Source organism: Nomascus leucogenys, chromosome 10 (assembly GCF_006542625.1).
Source record: "Nomascus leucogenys isolate Asia chromosome 10, Asia_NLE_v1, whole genome shotgun sequence".
Lineage (NCBI taxonomy): Eukaryota > Metazoa > Chordata > Mammalia > Primates > Hylobatidae > Nomascus > Nomascus leucogenys.
Window position 1 is genome coordinate 98784456 of NC_044390.1, and position 25574 is coordinate 98810029.

At 44.8% G+C, this 25574-nt stretch overlaps 1 protein-coding gene across 4 annotated transcripts in view; it reads left to right on the forward strand.

Annotated features, from left to right (window-relative positions):
- The first annotated feature begins 734 nt into the window (after positions 1–734).
- Positions 735–25574, forward strand: part of SFSWAP (splicing factor SWAP) — an 89094-nt gene continuing 64254 nt past the window's right edge. For 2 of the 4 annotated variants that reach the window (XM_030821692.1, XM_030821693.1), the window contains exons 1-7: positions 735–1093; positions 3721–3890; positions 4472–4603; positions 9960–10045; positions 15879–16104; positions 17410–17522; positions 18762–18897. In XM_030821692.1, coding sequence (XP_030677552.1) covers positions 876–1093; positions 3721–3890; positions 4472–4603; positions 9960–10045; positions 15879–16104; positions 17410–17522; positions 18762–18897 — 1081 coding nt within the window. In that variant the 5' untranslated portion in view covers positions 735–875. The remainder of the gene's footprint in view (positions 1094–3720; positions 3891–4471; positions 4604–9959; positions 10046–15878; positions 16105–17409; positions 17523–18761; positions 18898–25574) is intronic. The other 2 variants (XM_030821694.1, XM_030821695.1) reach the window with 2 other exon arrangements.

The following is a 25574-nucleotide window of genomic DNA, read 5'->3' on the forward strand; positions in this document are numbered from 1 at the left end:
AATTACTGAGCTAAAAGGGACCGAAAGATCCGAATGGAACCACCGATGGGAAAACTGCGGCCCAGGAGGAAACACACCTAGCAAAATCGCACCGCATCCAGGTGGCCAGTCTCCAGACTGGGGTCTCCCTGCCCCGCCAGACCACCTCCCGGCGACAGGGGTCTCAGGTCTCCGAAATCTCGCCACCCGCGAGTGATCTGCGGCGCAGGGGCCTCTGCTGCCTCGGAAACCTTCAAAAGTGGGCGAGTCGGGGAACAAGTCCCCCTAGGGATGGAGAAGGAAACGGGGCCAAGGAAAAGGACATCGCCGCCCTGGGCAGAGCACGCACGGCCCCAGCGACTCGGACATGATGAGGGGCGCGGCGGCTCGGGGTGGACCCGAGGCCTCCACACGCGTGGCAGACTGCAGCAACCCGCCACCCACGAGGACTCGCCCAAGGCCCAGAGCGCGCCCGGCCCCTCCCTCCGACTCCGTCGCCGCCCGACTGGCCGCAGCGGAAGCCGGCGCGCGATCCCACGCTGCGCTTTCGCCACGTTCCTGACGGCTGCCCGATAAAACGGACATTAAAATTGCACTTTCCACTGAATACAGCAGCGCCTATTGTGGCGGCACACCTGAATGCGAAAATTAAAGCCAAAATATTTCCTAGCGGCAAAAAGAGCTCCAATCCATGGCGAATCTACCGGTCCGCTCGCCGGAAATGCGGGCTCTCCTGCCGGAAGCTGCCCCTCCACCATTTTGTGGCCCGCTATGGCGGCGGTGTTGAGATTGGGTCCGGGATGCGAGGCCTTTGACTGAAGGGGTAGGTCAAGTGGCGGTATCAGGGACGTCGCGTGGCACAGAAGAGGACCAGCCTGGACGCGGGGGACGCTGTCATGTACGGCGCGGGCGGGGGCCGCGCCAAACCCGAGAGGAAAAGCGGCGCGAAGGAGGAGGCCGGGCCAGGCGGTGCCGGCGCTGGGGGCAGCCGAGTGGAGCTCTTGGTTTTCGGCTATGCCTGCAAGCTGTTCCGGGACGACGAGCGGGCCCTGGCTCAGGAACAGGGACAGCACCTCATCCCGTGGATGGGGGACCACAAGATCCTCATCGACAGGTCGGTTCCTTCCCCCACCCGTCGATCCTTCCCTTCCCTCACCCGCTTGATCTCGTCTCATGTTGACTTGACTGCAAGGACTGCAGAGGGTTTTCTGGAGCCAGAGGGGATCTGGGGGACACCCCCTCCCCTGTCCCCACCTCCTCCTGGTGTTCTGGTGGGGAGGGGGACGGTGAAACCTGCCCTAAGGCACTGGCTGGAATTGCGTGCCGCGTCCGTCTCCGGAGGGATCGTCTCTGGTCCTGCAGCCCCTCTCGACCCCTCACCCTGTCGCTGGGCTGCAGTTGGCGTTTCTGCGCGGTGAAAGCAGCCAGTGCCCAGGGTCTCTTCCTGAGCGCACCTGGGCCTGCCGCCCGGCGATGCCATGGGGTCGTGCGCTGCTTTTCTACTCGCCGCGCTCTCACTGCTCGGTGTACTGGGAGGGTAGCCTGGGAGGCGTGCCTTTATTCTTCCGAACCGCCGCTCACTGAGACAGTGCCTAGAAGTGTCTCTTGGACCCTGTGAGTTAGCCTTAACCTGTTATGCCCCCAGCGCCCTCAGTGGAGCGCCCGTACTTTGCCAGCATGACGTTTGACTTCCCGGTAATAATCCGACGAGTTTGACAGATTGAGGTAGTGAGCAAAGTTGCCCATCAGTTGGCGGCCACTTGACTTCGTGCGGACCCTGGCCTTGCTCTTGGAAGAGATAGTGTTCTTAGGGCTGGTTTCACTGTCTCTTAAAACTGAAGGGTGGAGCTGGGATATAGATGTGTTGTTTCTTTTCAAATCAAACCTGTTTTAGGTCGTCACTCGAGGGTGTCTAGCGATTATGGGCAGTGGGGGCCTGGGATTAGGAATTTCTAAAGGCGTTTGATTTGAAAAGGATAACATTACATGATGTAGGTGGTTTGCTCCCCTCTTTCTTCCCATTTTTTCAATCCCCCTTCCCCTCGTCCCTGGGTTTTGGGGTTGTTGTGGGGTGTTTTTTTCTTTTTTGCCTGTTCGGCTACTTCTGGGGCCCGGACTGAAAAGCTAACCATGACCAACCATGGAGCTGTGGAATAGTCTCTCCACATGAAGAAAGCCCATCGTTTCAGACCATTAAAACTGGATTCTTCATAGCCCTGGAGCATGACTGTAGGGATGACCTCTGAGCTGGCCAGAATGGACACATTAATGACCAAATAGGCCTTTTTCCATCCCTGACGTTTCCTCTTGGAATTAGAGCTCGAAAACAGGAACTGGTGAAGGGAGGGCCGCGGAATCAGATCATGTCTGGATGTGATGGCTCCGTGCTGTGCTCAAGCGTGCTGTGCCTTCACACCATGGTTTATATTGAGTGTGTCGCCTGAGTTGTCAGGCTTGCTTTTCCAAAGTGTCACTTGTGATATTTATCATTAAAGTTTGGTAAGCAATGAAGTCTGAGCTCTTTGTACAGTTTTCTTATCATTCTGTACATGATTTGAGTTAGGTCTTCCAAAACTGGTGGGGAGCAAACGCCGCACATGTACATGTATAATATTTTTAATAATAATCTACATTTGTAAGTTAAGGAGGTTTACATCAAAGTCCAATTAATTTTGAAATTTAATGAAATGCAGTAACTTGACTACCCTGGAATTTTGGGCCTTTTTCCTGTAAATGCCTTTTTTGGTCTACATTAATATTTTTGGTTCCCATTACAAAAGTCAGCATTAAAAAAAAAAGCAGACTTTTGTTTGTTTCTCTACATTTGTTTTTGAAACCCTGAACCTGAGTGTTTTAAGGAAAATTCACTAACTCACTCATTTATTATCTGACAGTTACACGTTGACAGCATCCTCATTGAATCCTTTATGTTAAAAGCATAGCAGAAAGTGCTCCCATTACTTATTTGGCCAAACTACTGTTTGGTCCATGCAAGAGAAACATGGAAGTGTCTTCGTGTATGTTATTTCCTTGAGGGTATAAAGTTCAGAAGGAAATACTGATACCATATCTTCTAATAGTTTTGCTCGTTCCCAGTGAACCTCCTTAAACTGCATGTATATGTCACTGTTCCAATGTATGTGTGTCTCTCTATCACGTAACCCAGCACTTATTTCCTCAGCCAAGTGGCTAGGGGGCGAGCCTAGCCAAGATTTTACCTCCAATGGACGCAAGTTTCTTTGGTGAAGATCTCTCCTGAGAGTTCGGGACTAGCAGAAAGAAGCGAGGAAATTTCGACCGTTTGGTTCTTACGGATAGGTATTTATGTATTTGGTTTGTGTGAATGTAAGCTATGATATTTAACTTTTCAGAAAAAAATAATAATTTTTTGCAAGTGGCATTGAATGGTTGACCAAACCATAATGGTAAGAACTGCCAGTGAAGTGGATACCATTTTTGCTATTAATGGATTGTTTGCCTTTAGTTATAAATATTATCTTACTGTGGAAAGGAATTTAGACTTTGTTAAGATAACTTGAGTTTAAAAGTAGGTGAGCTATGACTATCCAAATTAAATATAAATCTGGGAAGAGTTTTTATACTTGTTTTAAGATTTTTATTTATTTTAATCGGTAAGTATGTGTGTGTATATATACATATATATATACATATATAAAACATCACACACACACCAGTCTAGACGTTAATTTCCTTTTATTGACCAGCTTGTTCACATTACAGATATGATGGACGTGGTCACCTGCATGACCTTTCTGAGTATGATGCTGAGTATTCCACGTGGAACAGAGATTATCAGCTGTCTGAAGAGGAGGCGCGAATAGAGGCCCTGTGTGATGAAGAGAGGTATTTAGCCTTGCATACGGACTTGCTTGAGGAGGAGGCAAGGCAAGGTACTGCTCAAGACAAACTTACTTCAGCAACAAACTTTTTAAAATTTTTAAGTATTTAAAAATTTACTCCCATTCATTTTTTTATACTCACTCTTTCTGATATTATCTTGACAGTACCCAGTGGATTGGAAAAACAGGAGTCTTTGCGTTCTGAGAGGACCTCAGGATAGTTTATATATAGAGCCACAAAGAATTTTCCCAGCTTTTGTGGGCAGACTGGGATTTGAAAAAAACAAAAACCAAACTCTTTAACTGTTCTTCTTTAACAGTATCGTATAAATAAAATTGATGTTCTTGTCTTTGCCGTAACAGTCTTTAATACAGTTCTTAATCCCAAAATTTTCTCAGCAGGAAGAAATTTTCCACAAAAGACGTGTATTCAGCTGTCTGTGGGTAAACATGTACTGACAAAAGTACATATTGATAGATATAAAGTGTGAATTTTTAAAAATATTTTACCTCAAAAGTAGGTTGAAAAAAGTATGTTGTATGCTTTACTGATAGCTACAACTTTAGAAATATATAAAGTTTTTCTCAGTAATTTTCTATTTTTGTTGATAAAATTCTCATTTTTATTCAAGAGGAAGAATACAAGCGATTGAGTGAAGCCCTAGCAGAGGATGGGAGCTACAATGCCGTGGGGTTCACTTACGGTAGCGACTATTACGACCCGTCAGAGCCGACGGAGGAGGAGGAGCCTTCCAAACAGAGAGGTGAGTGGGGAGCTGCCTGGACTGCTGGTGTAGGGCTACACGTGTACACACAGGCTGCATGCACCATGGTCAAGTCTGCAGAACACATCTCTGGCACTCATGATAACACCACTATGACCACAGGAGAAAACGGGAGTGGTATTCCTTCTTTTGGTAAAACGAAGTTAAAAACTAGAATGATTAATGGAGGTGGAAAGTGAATGCGTTGGATTGTTTATTTCTCATTGATTCGGGTAACAGAATTACTCCGGATTGTTTGTTTCTGGATTGGTAACATGTTCATTAATATCCTCAGGGATTCATTCTTGAGGCAGTGAAAGAATAGGTGTTAACTGGGATAAGTTAACATCACCGCCCTCTCACTAACCTGCTTCCCCATATCCCTCCACAACTGAGACAGTGACACATGCCCAGTGGAAGGACACAGTGAGGGAGTTACTGCTCCCTGGAAAACAGCACAGCTTCCTGGTAGCTTTGATGCCACCTAGGACATATACTTACCACAGTATTTTAAATTAAAGATTTGGAATTTATGCTTTTCTGGATTAACATGGGAAACTTTGAATATAAAAAAATAGTGCTGCTGAAAAACCTGGGCTCGTGTAGTATAGACACAAATATCCTCAATCACTTCAGTAAGCGTTGAGAGCTCCACTACCACAGCACTGCATCATGGTCAGTCATTAATTAGTAATAATGGTAACATGAACCTGACACATTAAAGACGGGTCGCTATATTCAGGACATTCTGTTTAAAAAGAAGAAGAACGTTAACTTAGAAACATTCAAATGTTTACGTTGCATCAAATGGAGATTTAATTGTAGAGCTAATTTGTTATTCTGAACTTCATTGGTTTCTCCTTAAGTAACACGTTTTATCTTTTTAAATTTTTTTATTATAAAATACACAATAATTTAAAAAAACAGATGGGGTCTCACTGTGTCGCCCAAGCTAGTCTCAAACTCCTGAGCTCAAGTGATCCTACTGCCTTGGCCTCCCAAAGCACTGGGATTACAGGCATGAGCCACGACATCCAGCCAAGTGACACATCTTTTAACAAATATGAAGCAATTATAGCATTTTAGTATTAAAGCAAAATGATGTTTGCCCTTCCATCCTGTGACTGCACTATGGTTCTACCCGTTGGCACTCTCCAAGGGCTGCGATCCTAATGGAATGATAGGATGTGGGGCAAACACACACACACAGGCTTTCCTTTTGCCCTGCCTTTAGTCCTGCTCATTACTTTGTGGGCACAAGAATTACCATTGCACAGCTCTATTTTATGAACTTTTAGAGAAACTTTCAAGTGTAATTGTAATTATACTGAGTTAAAGGCTAGTTAAGGTATTTAAGACTTTTTGCATTGACTTTCAAACCTACCCATCCCTCAGAAGTTACGATGCACTGGAAGTGTTCTATCAGATCTAAAACGTAAACACTCATTTATTTTTTTATTTTTTATTTTTTTTTGAGACGGAGTCTTGCTCTGTGCCCCAGGCTGGAGTGCAGTGGCGCGATCTCGGCTCACTGCAAGCTCCGCCTCCCGGGTTCATGCCATTCTCCTGCCTCAGCCTCCCGACTAGCTGGGACTACAGGCGCCCGCCAACACACCCGGCTAATTTTTTTGTATTTTTAGTAGAGACGGGGTTTCACTGTGTTAGCCAGGATGGTCTCGATCTCCTGACCTCGTGATCCGCCCGCCTCGGCCTCCCAAAGTGCTGGGATTACAGGCTTGAGCCACTGCGCCCGGCCAACACTCATTTATTTATCCAGAATGAGCCTCCTTCCTTGGGTTCTAGATAGTTCTGATTTTGTTGTTTTATCTCTAAGCCACACACGAGTTCGGCTTTCTATCTGTGGTGTTTTTATCAGAAGGAAGGAATAGATACTATAGCCACTTCACAGATAAAGAGTTGAAATACAGTCAGCTTATCGGGTCCACATCTGTGGATTCAACCAACCACAGATCTAAAATCTTGGAAAGAAAATAACAAGTAAAGTTTTATTGGAACACAGCAACGCTCATTTGTTTACATATTGTCTGTTGCCACTTTCGCACTTCAACGACGGAGTTGAAGAAATGAAACAGACCATATGGCCCACAAAACCAAAAATATTTATTAATACTGTCTGGCATTTTATAGAGTTTGTCAGCCCCTATTCTAGATGGTGGACCATTGTCTCAGCGTAATTATTGGGCTAAATGATGTTCGGTTTGTTATAATTAATTGAATTTTGAGAACTTCAGCATGACTTAGCTTATCTTCTGAGTATTAGTTTGCTTTCCCCTTAAGATAAAGTTCTCTTTAGTATTTTACAATGTTACTTCTTTTCTTTCTGTAATCATGTTCTCAGAACATTGCCTTCTATGCTGATTAATTTCCTTAATGGAAATTGGGCCCACATAGAGCTTGACATTTTATGTTTAACTTGAATTAATATACGTGAAACACCTAACACACACACACAAACACACACGTGCATATTGTAATAGAATTCAGTACCACTAACAGCCACGTTGAGTGTCACGTCCTGTTAAAATAAAATTTTTTTTCCTGAGCCATCAATATGTCTACATATGTCTTGATTTTCAAAATTACTCTATTGTATTGTTTGTTAGTATTTTAAAGCCTTGTGATACTAGCCAAAAGCATTTTGATGGTGCCTCCATCTCTGATCTTTACTATTTTCAGTCAAGTTTCTATCTTTTAGATATTCATAATTTTTCATCATTATTCTATATCCATTTTTTTCTCTTTTTTAGGGGAATAATGGGGTGGGACAGGCCCTCACTGCTATATATCCATTTTTTAAACAAAAGATTATTTGGATTTATTTAAATCTGAGTTTGTATTGCAATGGTTGGTTTTTATTTTGTGCTACTAAAGCTGGTTTTTTGTAAATAAAGGTATGTATAAGAATAGACCAAATCTATTTAACCCATCCATCCCAAAAGGCTATTTCAATTAAAATGCCTTGATTTTTATGAATAACTTAACATTAAGGAAAGGCTATTTGCCTAGACAATGTTTTAATCATTTTTTTCATTTTAAGAAAATATAGTAAAAGTTGTATTTTTAAATTTACTTTGTTTTACTTTTTTGAGACAGAGTCTCGCTCTGTCACCCAGGCTGGAATGCAGTGGTGTGATGTCAGCTCACTGCAACCTCCGCCTCCCAGGTTCAAGCAATTCTTGTGCCTTAGCCTCCCGAATAGCTGGGATTACAGGCGCCTGCCGCCACAACTGGCTAATTTTTCTATTTTTAGTGGAGACGGGGTTTCACCATGTTGACCAGACTGGTCTCAAACTCCTGACCTCAAGTGATCCGCCTGCCTCGGCCTCCCAAAGTGCTGGGATTACAGGCATGAGCCACCGTGCCCAGCCTTACTTAATTTTTTTAAGGCAGCCTACGTTGGAATATAAAAAGTTGTATTTTTAAACACACACCCCTGCCTCATTCCCAAAGAAATTTTGAGAAAGCATATCTGCTACTTGGCATTTTGCCAATAGAAAATCTCTGCAAACCAGTGTTTCTGATATTTTCTAATCTAACTGTGTCATTTGGTTACTGAAGCTGAACAACAAGAGTTATTGCTTTTTAAAAAGCAGTAGTAAATCTCCTCCCTCTCATTCATCTCTGATTTATTTATTTGTTTTTGAGACAGAGTCTTGCTCTGTGCGCCAGGCTGGAGTGCAGTGGTGCAATCTTAGCTCACTGCAACCTCTGCCTCCTGGGTTCAAGCAGTTCTCCTGCCTCAGCCTCCCATGTAGGTGGGATTACGGGCATGTGCCACCATGCTGGGCCAATTTTTTGTATTTTTAGTAGAGACAGAGTTTCACCATGTTGGCCAACCTGGTCTCAAACTCCTGACCTCAGGTGATCCACCTGGCTTGGCCTCCCAAAGCGCTGGGATTACAGGTGTAAGCCGCTGCACCCGGCTTTGTCTCTGATTTTTGAAAGAACAGGGGACTCAAACAGAAATGGATGGGACAGTGTTAAATAACTGTAACTTAATAGGGATTGTAATCAACTTGTATCTGATCAGACTGGAATACCCAAGTTTTTATATACCAGGAAACCTGTTTAAAATTCCTCTTTGGTTTCACGGAATGAGGTTTGACAGGAGATCTGTGCAAATTATTGATCGCTTCAAGAGCCTTTACTGTATATGATAGAAACATTTATTTTGATGAAGATTTAAGGTTTGTTTCTTTAATGCCATCTGTTTGGAAATAAGAACCTCAATAGATCATTGAAATCCTTAAAAATGTTACCTTTTTAAAGTTTGCTATGATATTTTTGTACATTTCAGTGTATCTTTTTAAATTGGTAATCATCTGAGTTATTGAGATGTACTTAGGTACCTTAGAATACAGAAAGATAATGTGTAGTACGTTGTCTACCATATAGTAGACAAATAGTTAAGTGAATGGTTAATGAATAAATAGAAATGGAAAAATAATTGGTTATTTGTGAAAGAGGTAATTTGCTTAGGTGGAGGAATCTTGATAGTTATGCCCAGGTGGTTTACAATTCAAAGATGAAAATCAGTTATCTAGGAATTGACTACTTCGTGTTGTGTCATGCTGTCAGGAATCCACAGAAATAGTTGGAGAGAAATCTTAGCGATACCAATTAAACACTTACATACATACCTGAAAGAGAAGCGGAGGGGAAAGGAACATGGACTGAGCACCTGCCAAGTGCAGAGGGTTATGATAGAGATGTTCACATGGGTTGTCTCACCTAAGCCCCACTCAGCCCTGGGAGTAGATGCGATGATTTCACAGCCAGTGAGGAAACAGAGAACAGCAGAATCCCGGAGCTAACAAGCGGCAGGGCAGGAGTTTAGCTACAGTTACTCTTGAACAACACAGGTTTGAATTGCGTAGGTCCGCTTGTATGAGGATTTTTTTCAGCCAAACGCGGATCAGATTGAGGGATGCGAGACCCGCATATATGGAGGGTCAGCTTCTTTATATATGCGGGTTCAAATGGAGCAAATGCAGAATTCGAGCACGTGTGGATTTTGGTGTCTGCAGGGGTCCTAGAACCAGTCCCCTGCGTATACCAAGGGAATACCGTGCAGTCTGACCCTGTACACACTCCTGCTGCTGCACCACACCTCCCTGCCGCCGCAACCCCCCACCCCCCGCCTATTTGGAATTTTGTAAAGTGAGTTTCACTTGCATTGTGGGTAGAAGAGAAAGCTGAAAATGGCTTCTAGAAGTAACAACAGAAGGTAAAGAAGCAGGGACAGCCAGTCACATGCTTCCATCTTGCTGCCTGCTGTTGGCAGGTGCCTTCCTCCCTGCGTCATTCTGAATTTTTAAATTTTCTTTTTATGCAGAAAAAAATGAGGCTGAAAATTTAGAGGAAAATGAAGAGCCCTTCGTTGCCCCCTTAGGATTGAGCGTCCCATCTGACGTGGAGCTGGTATGTGTCCTGCATGAGCACTAGTTGTCGTCATTATTATTTATCATAATTCAGTCCTGCTTGTGGGAAACCTCAATAATGATTATAGCTGCTTTTTAGGCATATAATGCTTTAAAATGGTTTGTGAGTTAATGGAGAAAAACATCACACCCTACTTATTTTCCCCAAAGAAAAAGGGAAGAATTATAGCAAAAGAACTACACTGGAGCATCAGGGACTTCAGGAGTTGGGTGTGTTTCAGCGGCCATATAGTTGAATCCCCAGATTTTACTAGCTTGGAAAAACTAAGTCAGAGTCAGTGGTGAGTGGGCTATTCCCCACACATAGATGTAAAAACACTCTTGCTCAAGACAGCATTGATTTCGGTAACGTTGCTTTGTTCTGGCTTTTTAAAGTGTGATTTTGGGGGGCACTTCACGTTACATTTTCTTAGCAGTTTTCTATGCTGTGATTAGGTCCCTGTGGCATCTCCAGGCCCAGGCCGCCCTTCCACTGATGAAGGGGATTCCACCCTGGTTTTCCTCATCTGAGGGCTTCACAGCTGGTTACTGTCTGTTCAGCATTGACCTTTCCTGCTATTTCAGTTATATCACATTAAATTAAGTTATAACAGGTGTTAAAGCCCAAACCAGTATTTTTCCTTTTTTTCTGAATATTCATTGAGGGATTTCCACATTCCAGTCACTGTGCTAAGCTGTTTTTTACATATTATCTTATTTAATGCTAACAACCCTATAAGCGAACTACCGTTTACTGTCCCTCTTGCGCCAATGAAGAAACTGAGACTTAGGAAAGTCAAGAATTTGGCTAATAAATGGCAACTGGGAACGGTGGTCTTAACTATGATGCCATCTTCAGTCACCGTGCTTTATGGGATTTTTATATGTTTACTAGGGAGGTTGAAAATCTTTTTGTTGCGTGTGTATACTTGGGAAGGAGGCTTAAGTGTTCGTGCCTAGCAGGAAGTTTTTTCTTGGACATTTTTGTAACTGGATTGCAAGTGGCATCGATGCAGGCCTTCTCGATTCTTGTTTGTGTTCCACGTCCTGAATCACTCGCTGCATGGTAGATGCCGGGAAAGCTCCGCACAGAGAGAGCATCTCTGACCTCCCCCTGCGATCACTCGCTGCCACTCTAATTGAGTTCAGCGTGAATTTGATGGTTCTTACCCTTCATTAATGTGATGAAGGGCAATATAAAAATAGCCCTTTTAATTCCTGCCTCCAACGCTTTCCTTCTCTTCCCTTATTCATTTACATATCCTCTCCCTCTCTTTTATTCTTGCAAATATGGGTAAAATAACTTTTTGGATTTTGCGTGGTATAATTACTACTTGTTTTGGTCTGTTCTCACACAGCTATAAAAAAATACCTGGGACTGGGTAATTTATAAAGAAGAGGTTTAATTGGCTCACAGTTCTGCAGGCTGTCCAGGAAGCTGGGCAGCATCTGCTTCTGGGGAGGCCTCAGGAAACTTACAGTCATGGCGGAAGGTGAGGAGGGAGCAGGCATGTCTTAGCATGTCCAGAGCAGGAGGAAGGCAGGGAGGTGCTACACGCTTTCAAATGACCAGATCTTATGACAGCTCATTCACTGTCTATCACGGGAGCAGCACAGAGGAGATGATGCGAAACTACTCATGAAGGATCCACCCCATGATCCATTCACCTCCCACCAGGCGCCGCCTCCAACACTGGCGATGACAATTCGACATGAGATATGGGTGGGGACACAGATCCAAACTATATTACTACATATGTTTGTTTCTCCATTTCTAGTATTGATCATTTTGCTATAGTTAAAGCTGAAATTACCCAAAGATTTGATATCCTGAGACTTGTATTAATATATTTTCCATGTATTATATATATTGTATTCCTACTTGTTCTGAAATATGTTTATTATGCATGAGAGACACATTAACATGAAGCTTTAAAAAATCACGGTTGCCCCATTTTTATTAAATGCTAAGTGCTCCATCTATATTTAATGCTAAAAAGTGTATGTGAAGTTGACTCTATGGAATTTTACTTGTTTTTAGTGTTAAAGATTTTTAAATTTTTTATTCAAATTTAAATATAGAGGTACAATAGAATTTTGTTGCCTTAATTCCTATTAAAATATTTCATGGCTTTGTGTTCTCAGCCAAAATAAGCATCACTAAGCTCTTGATAGTCTGCCACATCGAACATACTTGTCACTCATTGGAGGGCAAAGTAAGTCTTAGGGTGGAGCAACTTGCTTTCTTATCATTAGAGTTTCTTCTAAGATATTATGGAGGCCTCTTGAATGTTATTTTGACTGTGGAAACTGAGTGCTTGATTGAGTCTCTCATTTGCATCTTTCATTTATTTTATGGCACTGTTAGTATTTCATTCTCATAATTATTATGTTTTTTTGGCAGTAATTCATTGTGTAAATTATACACTGTGGTGTCCGTGTTAGTGGAGAAAATGTAGAAGACAGAAGTGTCTGCATTATAAGTTGTTTTAGTGACTAGGCCTCAGAACTGTGGAATTGTGGTTAAGTAGACTATTGCTGCCCCAGGGGGCAGGGCATGGTTTGACTCACTGACGAGAGAACGTTGGAGTGATTGGGAAAGACAGCAGGTACTTCAGGAGGTTCTTGGTTTTTAAACTAAATGTTGGTTTAGAACCTAATGATGACAGGATCTTTGAGGCTTTTGGATGAAGAGTAAGAAGTAGTTAGAAATTACAGCACCCCAGGCTGGGTACAGTGGCTCACACCTGTAATCTCAGCCCTTTGGGAGGCTAAGGTGGGAGGATCACTTGAGGCCAGGAGTTCGAGACTAGCCTGGGCAACATAGATCCTATCTCTATAAACAAGTAAAAATAATAGGCCAGTGTGGTGGCGCGTGCCTGTAGTCCCAGACCTGTTAGGGCGTGGTTCCAAGGGAAATGTGCTCGCTTGAACATGTTTTATGGAAAGGATATGGGGAAGTGTTGCTGTTATGTGCAACACTTACTCTGTTAATGAATAATAACATAGAACCAGCCTTTATGAAGCACTTACTGTGTACCAGACACTGTACTAGACATATCTCTCAGTTAATACTCAAAATAACTTTACAGGCCAGGTGCAGTGGCTCATGTCTGTGATCCCAGCACTTTGGGAGGCCGAAGTGGGAGAATCGCTTGAGCCCAGGAGTTCAAGACCAGCCTGGGCAACATGGTGAAACTCTGCCTCTACAAAAAATGAAAAAAATTAGCCAGGCATGGTGGTACATGCCTGTAGTCCCAGCTACTCAGGAAGCCGAGGTGGGAGGATGGTTTGAGCCCTGGAGGTGGAGGTTGTAGTGAGCTGATAACGGTACTGCTGCACTCCAGCCTAGACAACAGAGCCAGGTCCTGTCTCAAAAAAATAAAAATACAAAAATAACTCTACGAAGCAGATACAGTTGTTGCCAGATGTTAAGGTTTAGAAAGTTAAGAGTAACTGCCCTAAGTTAGATGTGTGAGGGTCAGGCCTGGGGTTCCAGCCAAGGGACTGACTCTAGAGCTCTGAACCACTAAAGTTAAGCTTTATCGAATTTGTGCAGATTAGAGCATTATTTCATCATAATTTAGGTACTGTATTGTCACGGAAGGTGGGTGGGGAGGGAAAAATGTTGATTTATTCTTGAATTGCTGTGGACCCACTGGCCTTTTGTTTGGATTCGTAAGGACTCTTGATGTCTAATGAGCCTTAACTCTTGGTCCCCAACGTGTCTTGTGGGTATTTTCTCCCCGCACTTTGTCTTGTAAGTGATTGTATAGAGTGTAGAGTGTATAGAGTGATCTATGTCCCTCTATTCCTTATGGCTTCAGAATTTTAAAGCGTATTTTGGAAGACTTTTCCCACCCACAAGAGTTTGAAAATATTTTCCTATATTTACTGCTAGTACTTCTGTATTTGTATTTTTGCCTTTGAATTTTGACTCAATCTGATACTTATTTAGGGCTCTGGGCAAAGCAGGTATTTGATTTTTTTTCTCCCCTAATCCCGCGAGGAGAGGGCTGGCCCCACTGCCCCTGGGGTTCCTTGCTAATTTCCCTGTCTTCATGTCATGCCACCTCCTTCCTGGTCCCCCGATGCGTCTGAGCTCAAGCCTTTTCCAAAGCTCTTAGGAAACCGTACATTTGTGTGGGTTTTCTGACCTGTAGATACCTTTCTCCCGTTTCCCATGCCTCCTCTGGAGCTTAAATTCACATTAATGGAATTTCCAGGGAGGGGGAGAGGAGGTGTTAGCCCCCTTCTGGGGCTCCGTCAGCTTCCTTAAACAAAAGGCTTCCCCACTGGATTTAAATTAGAAAAACGGTTTTCCTCTTCTCAGGCCGTTATAACATATGCATATTTACATGTTGACTGTATTTTTTAAATCTCATTGTGTAGTAGGAATGATCATGATATTCTTAAATGGAAAATTATTTACCTAAAGTCTGCCTTATAAAGCAAGTAAAGAATGCCTTTTTCCAAACCAGATACTTTTTAATCTTATTCAGGGTTCGTAGCCAACCTTGAAATATGTTCGTAAGATGCTTTGTTTTTTTGTGAAATTACCTACACATTGCTTTTTAACCATGGTAATAGTAGTAGTATATAACAGATAGGCCTACTTTTAAGAAATTTTGGATCAACAAGTTGGTTTGGTCAATAAAGAAAGCCTAAACTGGGAGTATCATATTTTCCTTTAAGGGTCGTTATTATGAAGTGATCATTAATTATTGATGTGTTTATGGAATATTCTGTTTTAACAATGAATAGCCAGAGCCACTGAAAATCCAAGTCACGGATATGCGCACAATGGGCCTTTAACATGAAATTTAAATTATTTGGGGATTAATGAATAACTTTAATTGTAGACATTTATCCTTTTTAAGTGTGAAGGATGTTATTAGTTCCAAAATTAAATTAGAGAATTAAGCCATTAATATTTTATGAAGGATGAAGCCCTGAATTCTTAACCATCCATTTTTAATGAGAATAATTGCCAGATTTATTTACAAGTAATTTCCTAGTGTTAATCTCTTTTGTTGATATGAAAGGTATTTTAGATGTGTGGCTTTCAGCCTTTGGTCTAACAAGATCCATTTGTGGGCAGGAAATGGTAAGAGCATGAGGTTCGTGGAAGTGACGCCTTTGCAGCACATGAAGGGATGGGGGGGCTTTGATGCTGGGAAGAAACTCACCTGCAGTGTCCCATCTGCTCTGGCCAGACCACACCTAGGCGGTCTTCAGCTTGGGATACTGCTTTTAAGTGGGAATGGCAGTGAGCCAGGAACTGTGCAGGGGCTGAGGAGCAGGGCTCAGGTGCAGAAGAAAAGACATGGCATACTCTTGTGGCTTTTGTTGGATGTCCAGAAGGGCTGTTTTGTAAGAGGGAGCCTCCAAGCTGTGAGAGCTATTCCCCGGCTAAGAAGAAGGAAAGAGCAGTGATTCTGATTATTGAGAACCATGGAATGTATACCCTCTCCCTAGAAAAATGCTTGTATGTAAAATTCGCATGCACAGAGGATTCACAAACCCTCTGAATTCCATCATAGAACCGAACTTAAATATAGAGAAAAATGTTGACTTGGTGCACAAAGAAGTCACCTCCCGTGGGTCTGTACCACGGTGGAGTGGCCTGCCTCAGCTGGCGAGTTTTCTCCCCTGCAAAATCCTGACAAGATTTGGAGATGAGGGGTCCGAACAGCCTGGGCTCTTCCAGCTTAAAGTCTCATATCTCTTAAAATTGACAGTAAAACCAGAGTCATTTCTATGTTTTAATGAAATCATGTGGCCGGTGGACAAGAGGACAAATGGGTGACGTGAATATGTGTGTTTTCCCATAGCCACCAACCGCTAAAATGCACGCCATCATCGAGCGCACGGCCAGCTTCGTGTGCAGGCAGGGAGCACAGTTTGAGATCATGCTGAAGGCCAAGCAGGCCCGGAACTCCCAGTTCGACTTTCTGCGCTTCGACCACTACCTCAACCCCTACTATAAGTTCATCCAGAAAGCCATGAAAGAGGGACGCTACACCGTCCTGGCAGAAAACAAAAGTGACGAGAAAAAAAGTAGGTCCCACTGCGTCTGTTCCATCCAGACTTTGGGCCTGTGTTGTGGGGGCGGCAGGCGGGGTGGTTCTGGGAAAAGTATGAAGATACACATTCTTACAGATGCATGGTTGAAAGCTAGACTCAAATTTCTAGAATGTGTCTGAAATCCTGCAGTTAAGGCATGATCATTACAACCCTGCTGGTGCACCTTTATTAAATCTTTGGTTAATATTTTATAGATAAATGAAATATAATTAAATATTGATGCTATCAGAACATAATCATCTGGGTGGGAAATTTTTGTCCTCATTTTGCCCACGTAACGTTTCACAGAGAAAAGAGTTATATATCCTCTCTTGGATTATTCAAGTACCACAGTGTTCAGGGCTGTATAGCTCAATTATTCATGGCCACAAAAGTGAAAATTTTACTTGCATTATCTATTTTAAGCTATTATTTTTATAACAGTGTCTCTATTTTGGAGTTCTTACTGCCAAAGCCAGTTAGCTGTATTTTGAATAAAGATGGTATTTTGACAAGTCTATTTATATAGATGTATATGTATATACACACACACATATCTTCCATTAAATTTTTTTTTTTTTTAATTGGAGACAGAGTCTCGCTCTGTGGCCCAGGCTGGAGTGCAATGGCGCGAGCACAATCTTGGCTCACTGCAGCCTCCGCCTCCCGGGTTCAAGCAATTCTCATGCCTCAGCCTCCCAAGTAGCTGGGATCATGGGCATGCGCCACCACGCCCGGCTAATTTTTGTATGTTTAGTAGAGACAGGGTTTCACCATGTTGGCCAGGCTGGTCTCAAACTCCTGACCTCAGGTGATCCGCCCTCCTCGGCCTCCCAAAGTGCTGGGATTACAGCCGTGAGCTACCGTGCCTGGCCCTTCCACTGAATTTTGTTCTCTTCAGCCAAAAAAAGTTTCAAATCAGTTGTGTAAATCTTATTGCAGATCTCATCTTCAGGTTTGTTGTAGTTGTTTATTTCTGTTGCTATTATTTTGCTTTTCATAAATCAGTACAATTTTTGCCCTTTTTTAAATAAAAGAAAAAGAAGACAGAAAGAATACAGAGCCCCAGACCAGCTGGTGCTCGATGCTGGCAAGGAGTCACCAAATGGCCAAAGATCGCAATCCTTTCTGGCCACCTTCTGAACAACTTGGGTGACTCTATGGAAAAATTTCTAAAAGTGTTTTTTCAACAGATAACCAAGAAGCTCTACCTTTGGCTGCTTCTAAGTTTTTGCATAATTAATTTGTACTTTTTTTCTTATCAAACACCAAAATCTTGAAATGTGATTTTGATTTCAGAATCAGGAGTCAGCTCTGACAATGAAGATGATGATGATGAAGAAGATGGGAATTACCTGCATCCCTCTCTCTTTGCCTCCAAGAAGTGTAACCGCCTTGAAGAGCTGATGAAGGTTTTTATCTCATTGTTGAACTATATTTTTTATGCCACCACAAAACTTCTGCTAATGTAATTTTGGAAAATTTGAAGCATGTCATTCTTGTGTGTTACAGTTGTATCTTATTTTATCATCATTGAGGTGTATTTGCATTTTTGTTTTTAGCTGGGTGACAAAGCATCTGCTTCTTTGGTTTCTTACCTGTCTAGCTTATAAAATTCATGAGCATTTTTGCTCAGGATAATTTTATCATTTTATTAAAATTTTACTCCTTTGAGATATTTAGAATTCCAAGTAGAGTGTTGGTTAAGACTTGAAAATTGTTTTGTTGTCCGGGTGTGGTGGCTTACACATGTAATCCTAGCACTTTGGGAGGCTGAGGCGGGTGGATCACCTGACATCAGGAGTTCAAGACCAGCCTGGCCAGCGTGGCGAAACATCACTACCAAAAATACAAAAATTAGCCAGGCGTGGTGGGTACACCTGTAATTCCAGCTACTCGGGAGGCTGAGGCACGAGAATTGCTTGAACCTAGGAGGTGGAGGTTGCAGTGAGCCAAGATCACACTACTGCACTCCAGCCTGAGAGACGGAATGAGACTCTGTCTCAAAAAAAAAAAAAAAAATTGTTTAGTTGTGTTTTCATCATAGGATTGGATTTTATAGGTGATCAGAATATATGCATCTTCAAGTCCTATGTTACCATCATAGATTGTTTTTAAATAAATATTTTCACTTCTAATTCTCCCCTCATCTGTGTGAAGAAACCACTCAGCAGTATCTTGTGGTTAATTCACACCACTCTGCCATTTGCGACATAAAAAACAGGAGTCTACTAGATTTAAGCATCTGGTTTTCAGCAGTTGTGCAGTGTAGGTGACCTTTTGTGGGAATGATTGCTGATTGATTGGACTGGAAAAGCTGTTGGTGATTAAAAATCAGAAACTCCTATAAGGAAAGACAGTTTCAAATTTTGCATGGGGTTAGACATTCACACTTTAATTGGTGTCAAAATGGTCTTAGTTGTTCGTCTGTCCTTTTCTTGGTAGTTATTTTGGAAATTGAAACCCTGTGTCCACTCAGTTCCTCTGAGACAGCCAGCTGGGGCATTTGGCCACAACTCGTTAGGACCTCCATGGGTGTGTGCATGTGTGTGTTTTTTCTAAGGCACGTACACTGTGTCCTAGAGGTGAGGAGAAGAGTTCTGCATGGTTCAGTATACTGAATGCTAAGGCTGTGTCTTCTCTGTTTCCAGCCCTTGAAGGTAGTGGACCCAGATCATCCCCTCGCAGCACTTGTTCGTAAGGCACAGGCTGACAGTTCCACTCCCACCCCACACAACGCAGATGGTGCGCCTGTGCAGCCCTCCCAGGTGGAGTACACGGCAGACTGTGAGTACTCACTGTGTGTGTCCTAACCTGTGTTCAGCTGCCTGTGACAGAGCCAGCTACAGGGCTCTAAACCCCAAGTGTTCTGTCCTCCAAGTGTAACAAGTATGGAAGCAGGTGGCCCAGAGCCCGCGTGTGGTCCCGAGGGAGAATGCCATGAGGCTGCCCTTTGCTTGGCCCGGTGTTGGCAAGATGGCTGCCCTACTCCAGCATTAGCTCTGCATTCCAGGAAGGAGGAGGACCGGCAAAGGTAGCTGGCTGCCTCTGCCCTTCTTTCTTTTTTTTTTTTTTGAGACGAGGTTTCACTCTGTCACCCAAGCTGGAGTGCAGGGATGCAAGCATGGTTCACTGCAGCCTTACCTCCCAGCCTCGAATGATCCTCCCGTCTCGGTCTCCCTAGTAGGTGGGACTACAAGCACTATAACACTGGGCTTATTTTGATTTTTTGATAGGGATGGGGTCTCACTATGTTGCCCAGGCTGGTCTCGAGCTCCTGGCTTAAGCAATCCTCCCGCCTTGGCCTTCAAAAGTGCTAGGATTACAGGTATGAGCCACTGCTCCTGGCCCTGGCTCTGCCCTTCTTTAAATGTCTCCACCCAACCCATACCTAGTGGCTTCCCTTACCTCTCAGTGGCTAGCGTGGTGTCACGTGGTCTCCCCACTCAGCAGCGGCTGGGCAATGGGGCCTCCGTTAAACACATTGCTGCCCTAAACAGAGTCAAACACTGTTAAGAACAGGGGGAATGGGAGACACACAGTATTGTCTAACACAGTTGCCTTCTTTAAAAAGGTTCGCAGCAGGCCAGGCATGGTGGCTAATGCCTATAATCCCAACACTTTGGGAGGCTGAGGTGGGAGGGTCACTTAAGCACAGGAGTTTGAGACCAGCCTGGACAACATACTAAAACCCCATCGCGACAAAAAATTAAAAAAAATTAGCTGGGCATGGTGGTGTGCCTGTGGTCTGAGCTACTTGGGAGGCTGAGGTGAGAGGATGGCTTAGCCCCAGGAGGTTAAGGCTGCAGTGAGCTGTGATTGCACTGCCACACTCCAGCCTGGGCGATAGAGCAGTACCCTGTCTTAAAAAGAAGAAAAAAAAAAAGAGGCTTACAGCATAAGATAACATATTATATGCACTGAGAAATGACATTTCTTTTTCTTGCTGATTGCAATTCTTTTGTGGTATTAATTGAAGGGAAGTCTTGAAGGGCCATGCAGGAGATCATTTGAAAGTGTTTGGCCTTGGTTCCAGCGTCAGGTCTTTTTGTAATTGTTTTATTCAGAGGTTAAATATGGAATGAGGAAGCTTTAGCAGAGCCGAGGAACCACCTGCTGAGTCTGCTCCCCAGGCAGATCTGGTACCCTGACTCCATTTGTAAAGTTTATCTCCTTCGGTTCAGCCAGAGATGAATTGTTAAAACATCAGCTCCTCTTTATTTGGGACAAGCTTTTGTAAACATCACAGCTGTGTTCTTGGCGCTTCCCTTTTAGCACTGGCACATACTAAACATTTTTAGACTTTTAAAAATTAGTTACTAGAGTGAACTTTCTGCATGTGTCCCCCCAAAAACCTTTTAAAGCTGAGAATGTCTTTAAATGATTACATCAAGTCATATCAAATTTCATTGAATGTTCAAATCAGAGGTCAGCTCTACTGCTACAGAGGTGCATGTTAAACAGTGTAGGCAGCCAGCTGTCTGAGGTGCTCTGTAGATCACTCCTAACGCCCAGTCCTCACTGCATGGATTTTTGGATAGACGGCCGCACACCTTTAAGTCCTGAGCCCCACTTGGCAGCCTGTGAAACTCCCGCCCTGGCGTCATGGGGCGCTGTGCTCTGCCCAGGATGCCTGCCCACTGAGGGACCATCCCTCTGCTTCCTCCTTTCCTTTTCCAAGCCTGTCGTTGAGTTTGCTTGAGCCAAATGCATTGTCCATGCACGTCCACCAGATCCCTGAAGCTGCTGCAAAGCAGAGGACTAGAAATTCAGGGCGGGCTGACCTCGATTATTTGCTGTGCTAATTCCTGGTGGAAGAACAGCCATGTGCACACCCCGCAGGACCAGGCAGGATGGTGGAGCCAGCTGGTAGTGGCCGTTCTGTGACACACAGCATCCCCTGGTCTGGTGGGAATGTGATCTGAACTGAGGCATGCAGGGGTGGCATTGTGAGCTGTCTGGGTCAGAAGGCTGGGCACATTCCCAAGGGTTCACTGCAGGGCGGCCAGAGCCCACGCACTTTGGTTTCTCCCCACCTGCTAGTGGCTCCCAAGACCACTGATAAGCCGTGACAGCCTCTGCAGGAACCCCAAGCTTACTCTGTTCAGGCCCCCGACTACCACCACCCTGGGCACTGACGGCACCCCACCCCATCCTCCCAACTGCAAGTGCTCTAGTAGGGGGTGCCGTCTCCTCCCCTCAATACGGTGCCGTTGTTTTGAAACTCATCGTCTCCCCTCGACACAGCAAGAGTAGTGGATACACACATGTGAGAGTAAGGGTGCCTGGAGGCTGGTGAAAGCGTGCATGTCTGCTGTTAGGGTCTGTGGGTTTTAGACACACGCTGCTGCACCAGCCATAGGGGTTAGAGCCCTCCTATGAGCCTCCTCACTGAGCACAGCACTCAGGGCCACCACCACAGTCCCACCCGTCTTGGATCTGGAGGGTCAGAAGGTGGAGGAGGTGTCCTCATCCAGTTTCCAAGAAGAGCCAAGAGCTAGAACTTTGGCTCTAAATAACTGTAAAACCTAGTAGAAATCAGTATAAACCTGTACTCAGGCGCTCAGCCTTATGGGACGAGTGGCTGTGGCATGGCGGTAGTCGGGTCCTGCAGCACCACGCAAGCCCCGGCAGTGCAGCCATTGCAGAATCTGCAGAGGTTCCAGGGTGCCTGACTCACACACGCCTCCCTGCCTGCCGTCTTCCTCTGCCACCCTTTGAGTATCTTGTTCTGCCTGCCTCGTGCTTCTGTGTGCTGTTGAAGTTTCGTGGGTGAAAGTCCCTCATGACCTCATCTTCACCTTCCTGGGTTTTCAGTGAAGTTGTTGCGGAATTTGGGGTCCTGTGTGGTGGGTTGTTGGCAGTTGCAGGTGGAGACAGCAGTCATTGCTCCACCCACGTTGGTCATGATTAGGGAACTGCCTGTAATTCATGGACTGACTACTATGTGGTTATTGGTTTGTAATCAGTCATTGATAACAGCATTTGTTTACAAATACAGTCAAATAGAGGGAACACTGGTCATAGTTTATGGGTTGACTTCTGTCATGCGAAAGTTCAAGATAATATTTTTACGTTCATTATATGTAGTTTCCAAAAGCATTAATGCAGTGGGATCTCAACTATGCTTAAAATAATAAACTGGAGAGAGCTGTGCAAAAAATACTGTGAGGCTCAGAGCTACCTCTCAAATTGGCATTTGGTTGATCTTTTTTCTCTGCATACTTTTTTCATTTTCGTAATGTTTTTGAGTATGCATTGCTATTTTACTTTTTTTTTTTTTTTTTTTTTTTTTTTTTTTGAGATGGAGTCTCTCTCTGTTACCCAGGCTGGAGTGCAGTGGTGCAATCTCGGCTCACTGCAACCTCCACCTCCTGGGTTCAAGCGAGTCTCCTGCCTCAGCCTCCCAAGTAGCTGGGATCACAGGCAGTCGTCACCACGCCTGGCTAATTTTTGTATTTTTAGTAGAGACGGGGTTTCACCATGTTGGCCAGGCTGGTCTCAAACTCCTGACCTCAGGTGATCTGCCCACCTCAGCCTCCCAAAGTGCTGGGATTACAGGCTGAGCCACCGCACCCAGCCGTGTTGCTATTATACTTAAGAAACAAAGTAAAATACAAAGTTCATAGAATAACTGTAACGTTTGAAACGCCGGACAGTGAGGACAAGAGCAGCCTGTGGCTTGGCCTGAGTTTGTGGCAAGCCCAAGCCTGTACAGATCACCCGAAGTTCCTTCTCAGACTGTTGCGAGGACATCGCTGAGTTGCTTCAAGAAAAGACCTTAACTCATGGGCTGTGTCTGATGAGACTTTGTGAATGTAGCGTATGAGGTTTGTGGGCTATTTTGAAATTCCTGCTTCAGCCAGCACAGAGGAAGGTTTCTGTCTTGGGCACACCCAGCCCTGTTCAGGAGAGCTTGAGAAGCAGGTCTGCAGGTTCTGCTGCCCTTGGCTGGTCTCAGCTTGCTCCTCATCTCCACTTGATGTACCCAGTGTGTTCACAGAAGTGTTGTCCCTTGGGGTTTCATATACAGCCTGTTATTCCTGTATCTCTAATGTGTGACTTTCCATCTCTGGGCATGCATGGCTTTGTTTCTTAAACAGCCAGCTTTCTACGGAGAAGGCACAACTGTCAGAGGCATTGAAGTAATTTTCAGAAGAGGGCTTAAATTGTGGGCTTTGCACTTGGGAAATACTCTAGTAGGATACTGGAGAGAAAGCTGTCTGGAAAATTACTAACATTACTGATAACATTTTGGGAGACTCTTAGTTGGGGCAAACCTGGGGCCCCGTGGGGTCTGGAAAAGGGCGGGGCTAGTGTCTGTCAAGCACGTCAGCTTCCACAGCACCCAGTTACTTTTCCCGAGGACAGAGGAGTTGCATGTGAGGGAGGAGGCTTGATTTAAAGCATGCAGAGAATTATGCCCCACAATGAAAGCAGAGCCCTGCGACCCGCATTTCAGACCACTGCCAACCATGGACACCAGAGACAAGACAAAGGACATCTGGTCATGGACTTGAAACATCAGCTCTCTGAGAGCGGGCGGGGGATGGCGCGGTCTCCCTGGGACTTACTGGGAAGGTGCGTGTCGTCAAGAGCTCCTCACCCTGCCCTGTGAGAACTTTCCTATGTGTGTCTCTGCCATCTCCTCCTCCTCCCATTCCTGACCTGTGGAGCCAGGGGTGGATTGGCAGGTCTATAAGGTACCTTTCACATTGAGGGTCGTAGGATTTGCAGTCCAGCTTTGCAGGGAGCGGCAGTTTGTCATTTGTAGGAGGAAATTTCATGATCATAAAGCACGGCATGCATCCTGAGAGCCAGGCAGCGATGCTGCCTGCACTGCCCCAGCGCTCAGAGGGCCACAGGAGCAGGGCTTCCTCCTTGCCTCTGAGCAGTGGAGCCAAGGCTGGAGGTGGGCACAGCTCCATGTTCTCGGGGGATTTCTTCACTGTGTTTCTTGGGGGCTCACCGACTGCAGTCGTATTCCTGGAGAGAGGAGGAAGTCTGTCACAGCGTCTGTGACAGCCCGGAAGGAAACAGCAGTCCATACAGTCCCCTCAGGACAGGCACAGAGGACTCCGCCCTGGGGTCACAGGCTTGGTGAGGTGGGGGACAGGCAGGGGTGGGCCTCAAGGCGTGCAGAGTGTGTGTTCAGGCTTGTCTTCCCGCCGCAGCGCAGCAGCCCTCCCAGGCCTGGGTCCTGGCACCTGCCCCTCCACTCCCCATGCAGCTTCATCCTCCAGGGCATGGCCTCCAGATGACTTACCTCCTAGATACAAACAAGACCCCAAACACACACATGGGAGCCCTGAGCCCACCCTGGGGCAGGGTGACACATGGGAGCAGGTCAGCGCCCTGAGTGTGGCTTGCCACCATCATTCGGGAGCTTTGCTCCTGTCCTAGGTGAGTGCCCACCCTATGGCACTGAGACCCAACAGCTCAGGTGACAGTGACACCAGCAGCGGAGGCTGGCGAAGCATCAGAGCCTCTGCTGTGGTGGACGCCAGGTGGCCCCTGGCACCAAAGAGCGTGTTCATTGCTGGCTCCTGCCGCCCTCGGGGACTTGGCTGACGTTGGGCTGGGTGTGGCTCGTACATAGGACAGGGCCCACACACTGGATTCATGTTTTTCCCCACGACTTAGAATAGCAAAGTTACAGACTTTGGGTTCTTACGAAGACAAGAATGAATGTCTTGGCTAACCATGATCTTACCCAAGAGGACTTTAAAATGAATGTGCAGGGGAAATGAGAAGAGGACTTATGATGAAAAAGAGAGCGACTAGGAGGTCAGAGAGGCAGCCGCCCCACCCCACACACTCCCTGCTTGTAAGCCGGGGCCCCGTTGTTGTGTTACTGCACTTCTGTTTTAGAGCCTGTTACGGTTTTGAGTTACACAGTCATGTGTGGGCTTGTGCATGTTTGAATGCCCTGTGGACCCGGAGCTCCGTGAGGCAAAGGCTGGGACTGTCTTACTGGCCAGCGTGCTCCCTGCACCTCCCTGCATTTTTTCAGCGTGACTCGTCACCTTCTCAAAACATGCAGATTGACGGTGGTGCTTATTTTGAGACTAAACTGGTATCCTGAATTAATTCCATACAATTCTGTATTTTAATAATAGGTGCTTTTATAATTTTGAGGTGTTTCATCAGCTCAGTGTATTTTGTTTAGGCGGAAGTGGCCCCCGTAACATCTTTTTCCCCTGTAAAGACTTGCATGCCCAGTACTGCTATGTCTCGTGGGAGGCTGTTGGGTCACTAAGCTTTTCTGGCTTTCATGTGGCTTGGTATTTAATAATAACCTTAGGATATACTCAGTCATTCTTTCTTATTTACTTCCTACTGATAGAGATTTTCCTACATTTTGGCAGCCTGGAAAGAAAAGCATCTATTTTTTTCCTTAAAGTCCAGCAGAATTATATATATATGTGTATATATATATATATATACACATATATATATGTATA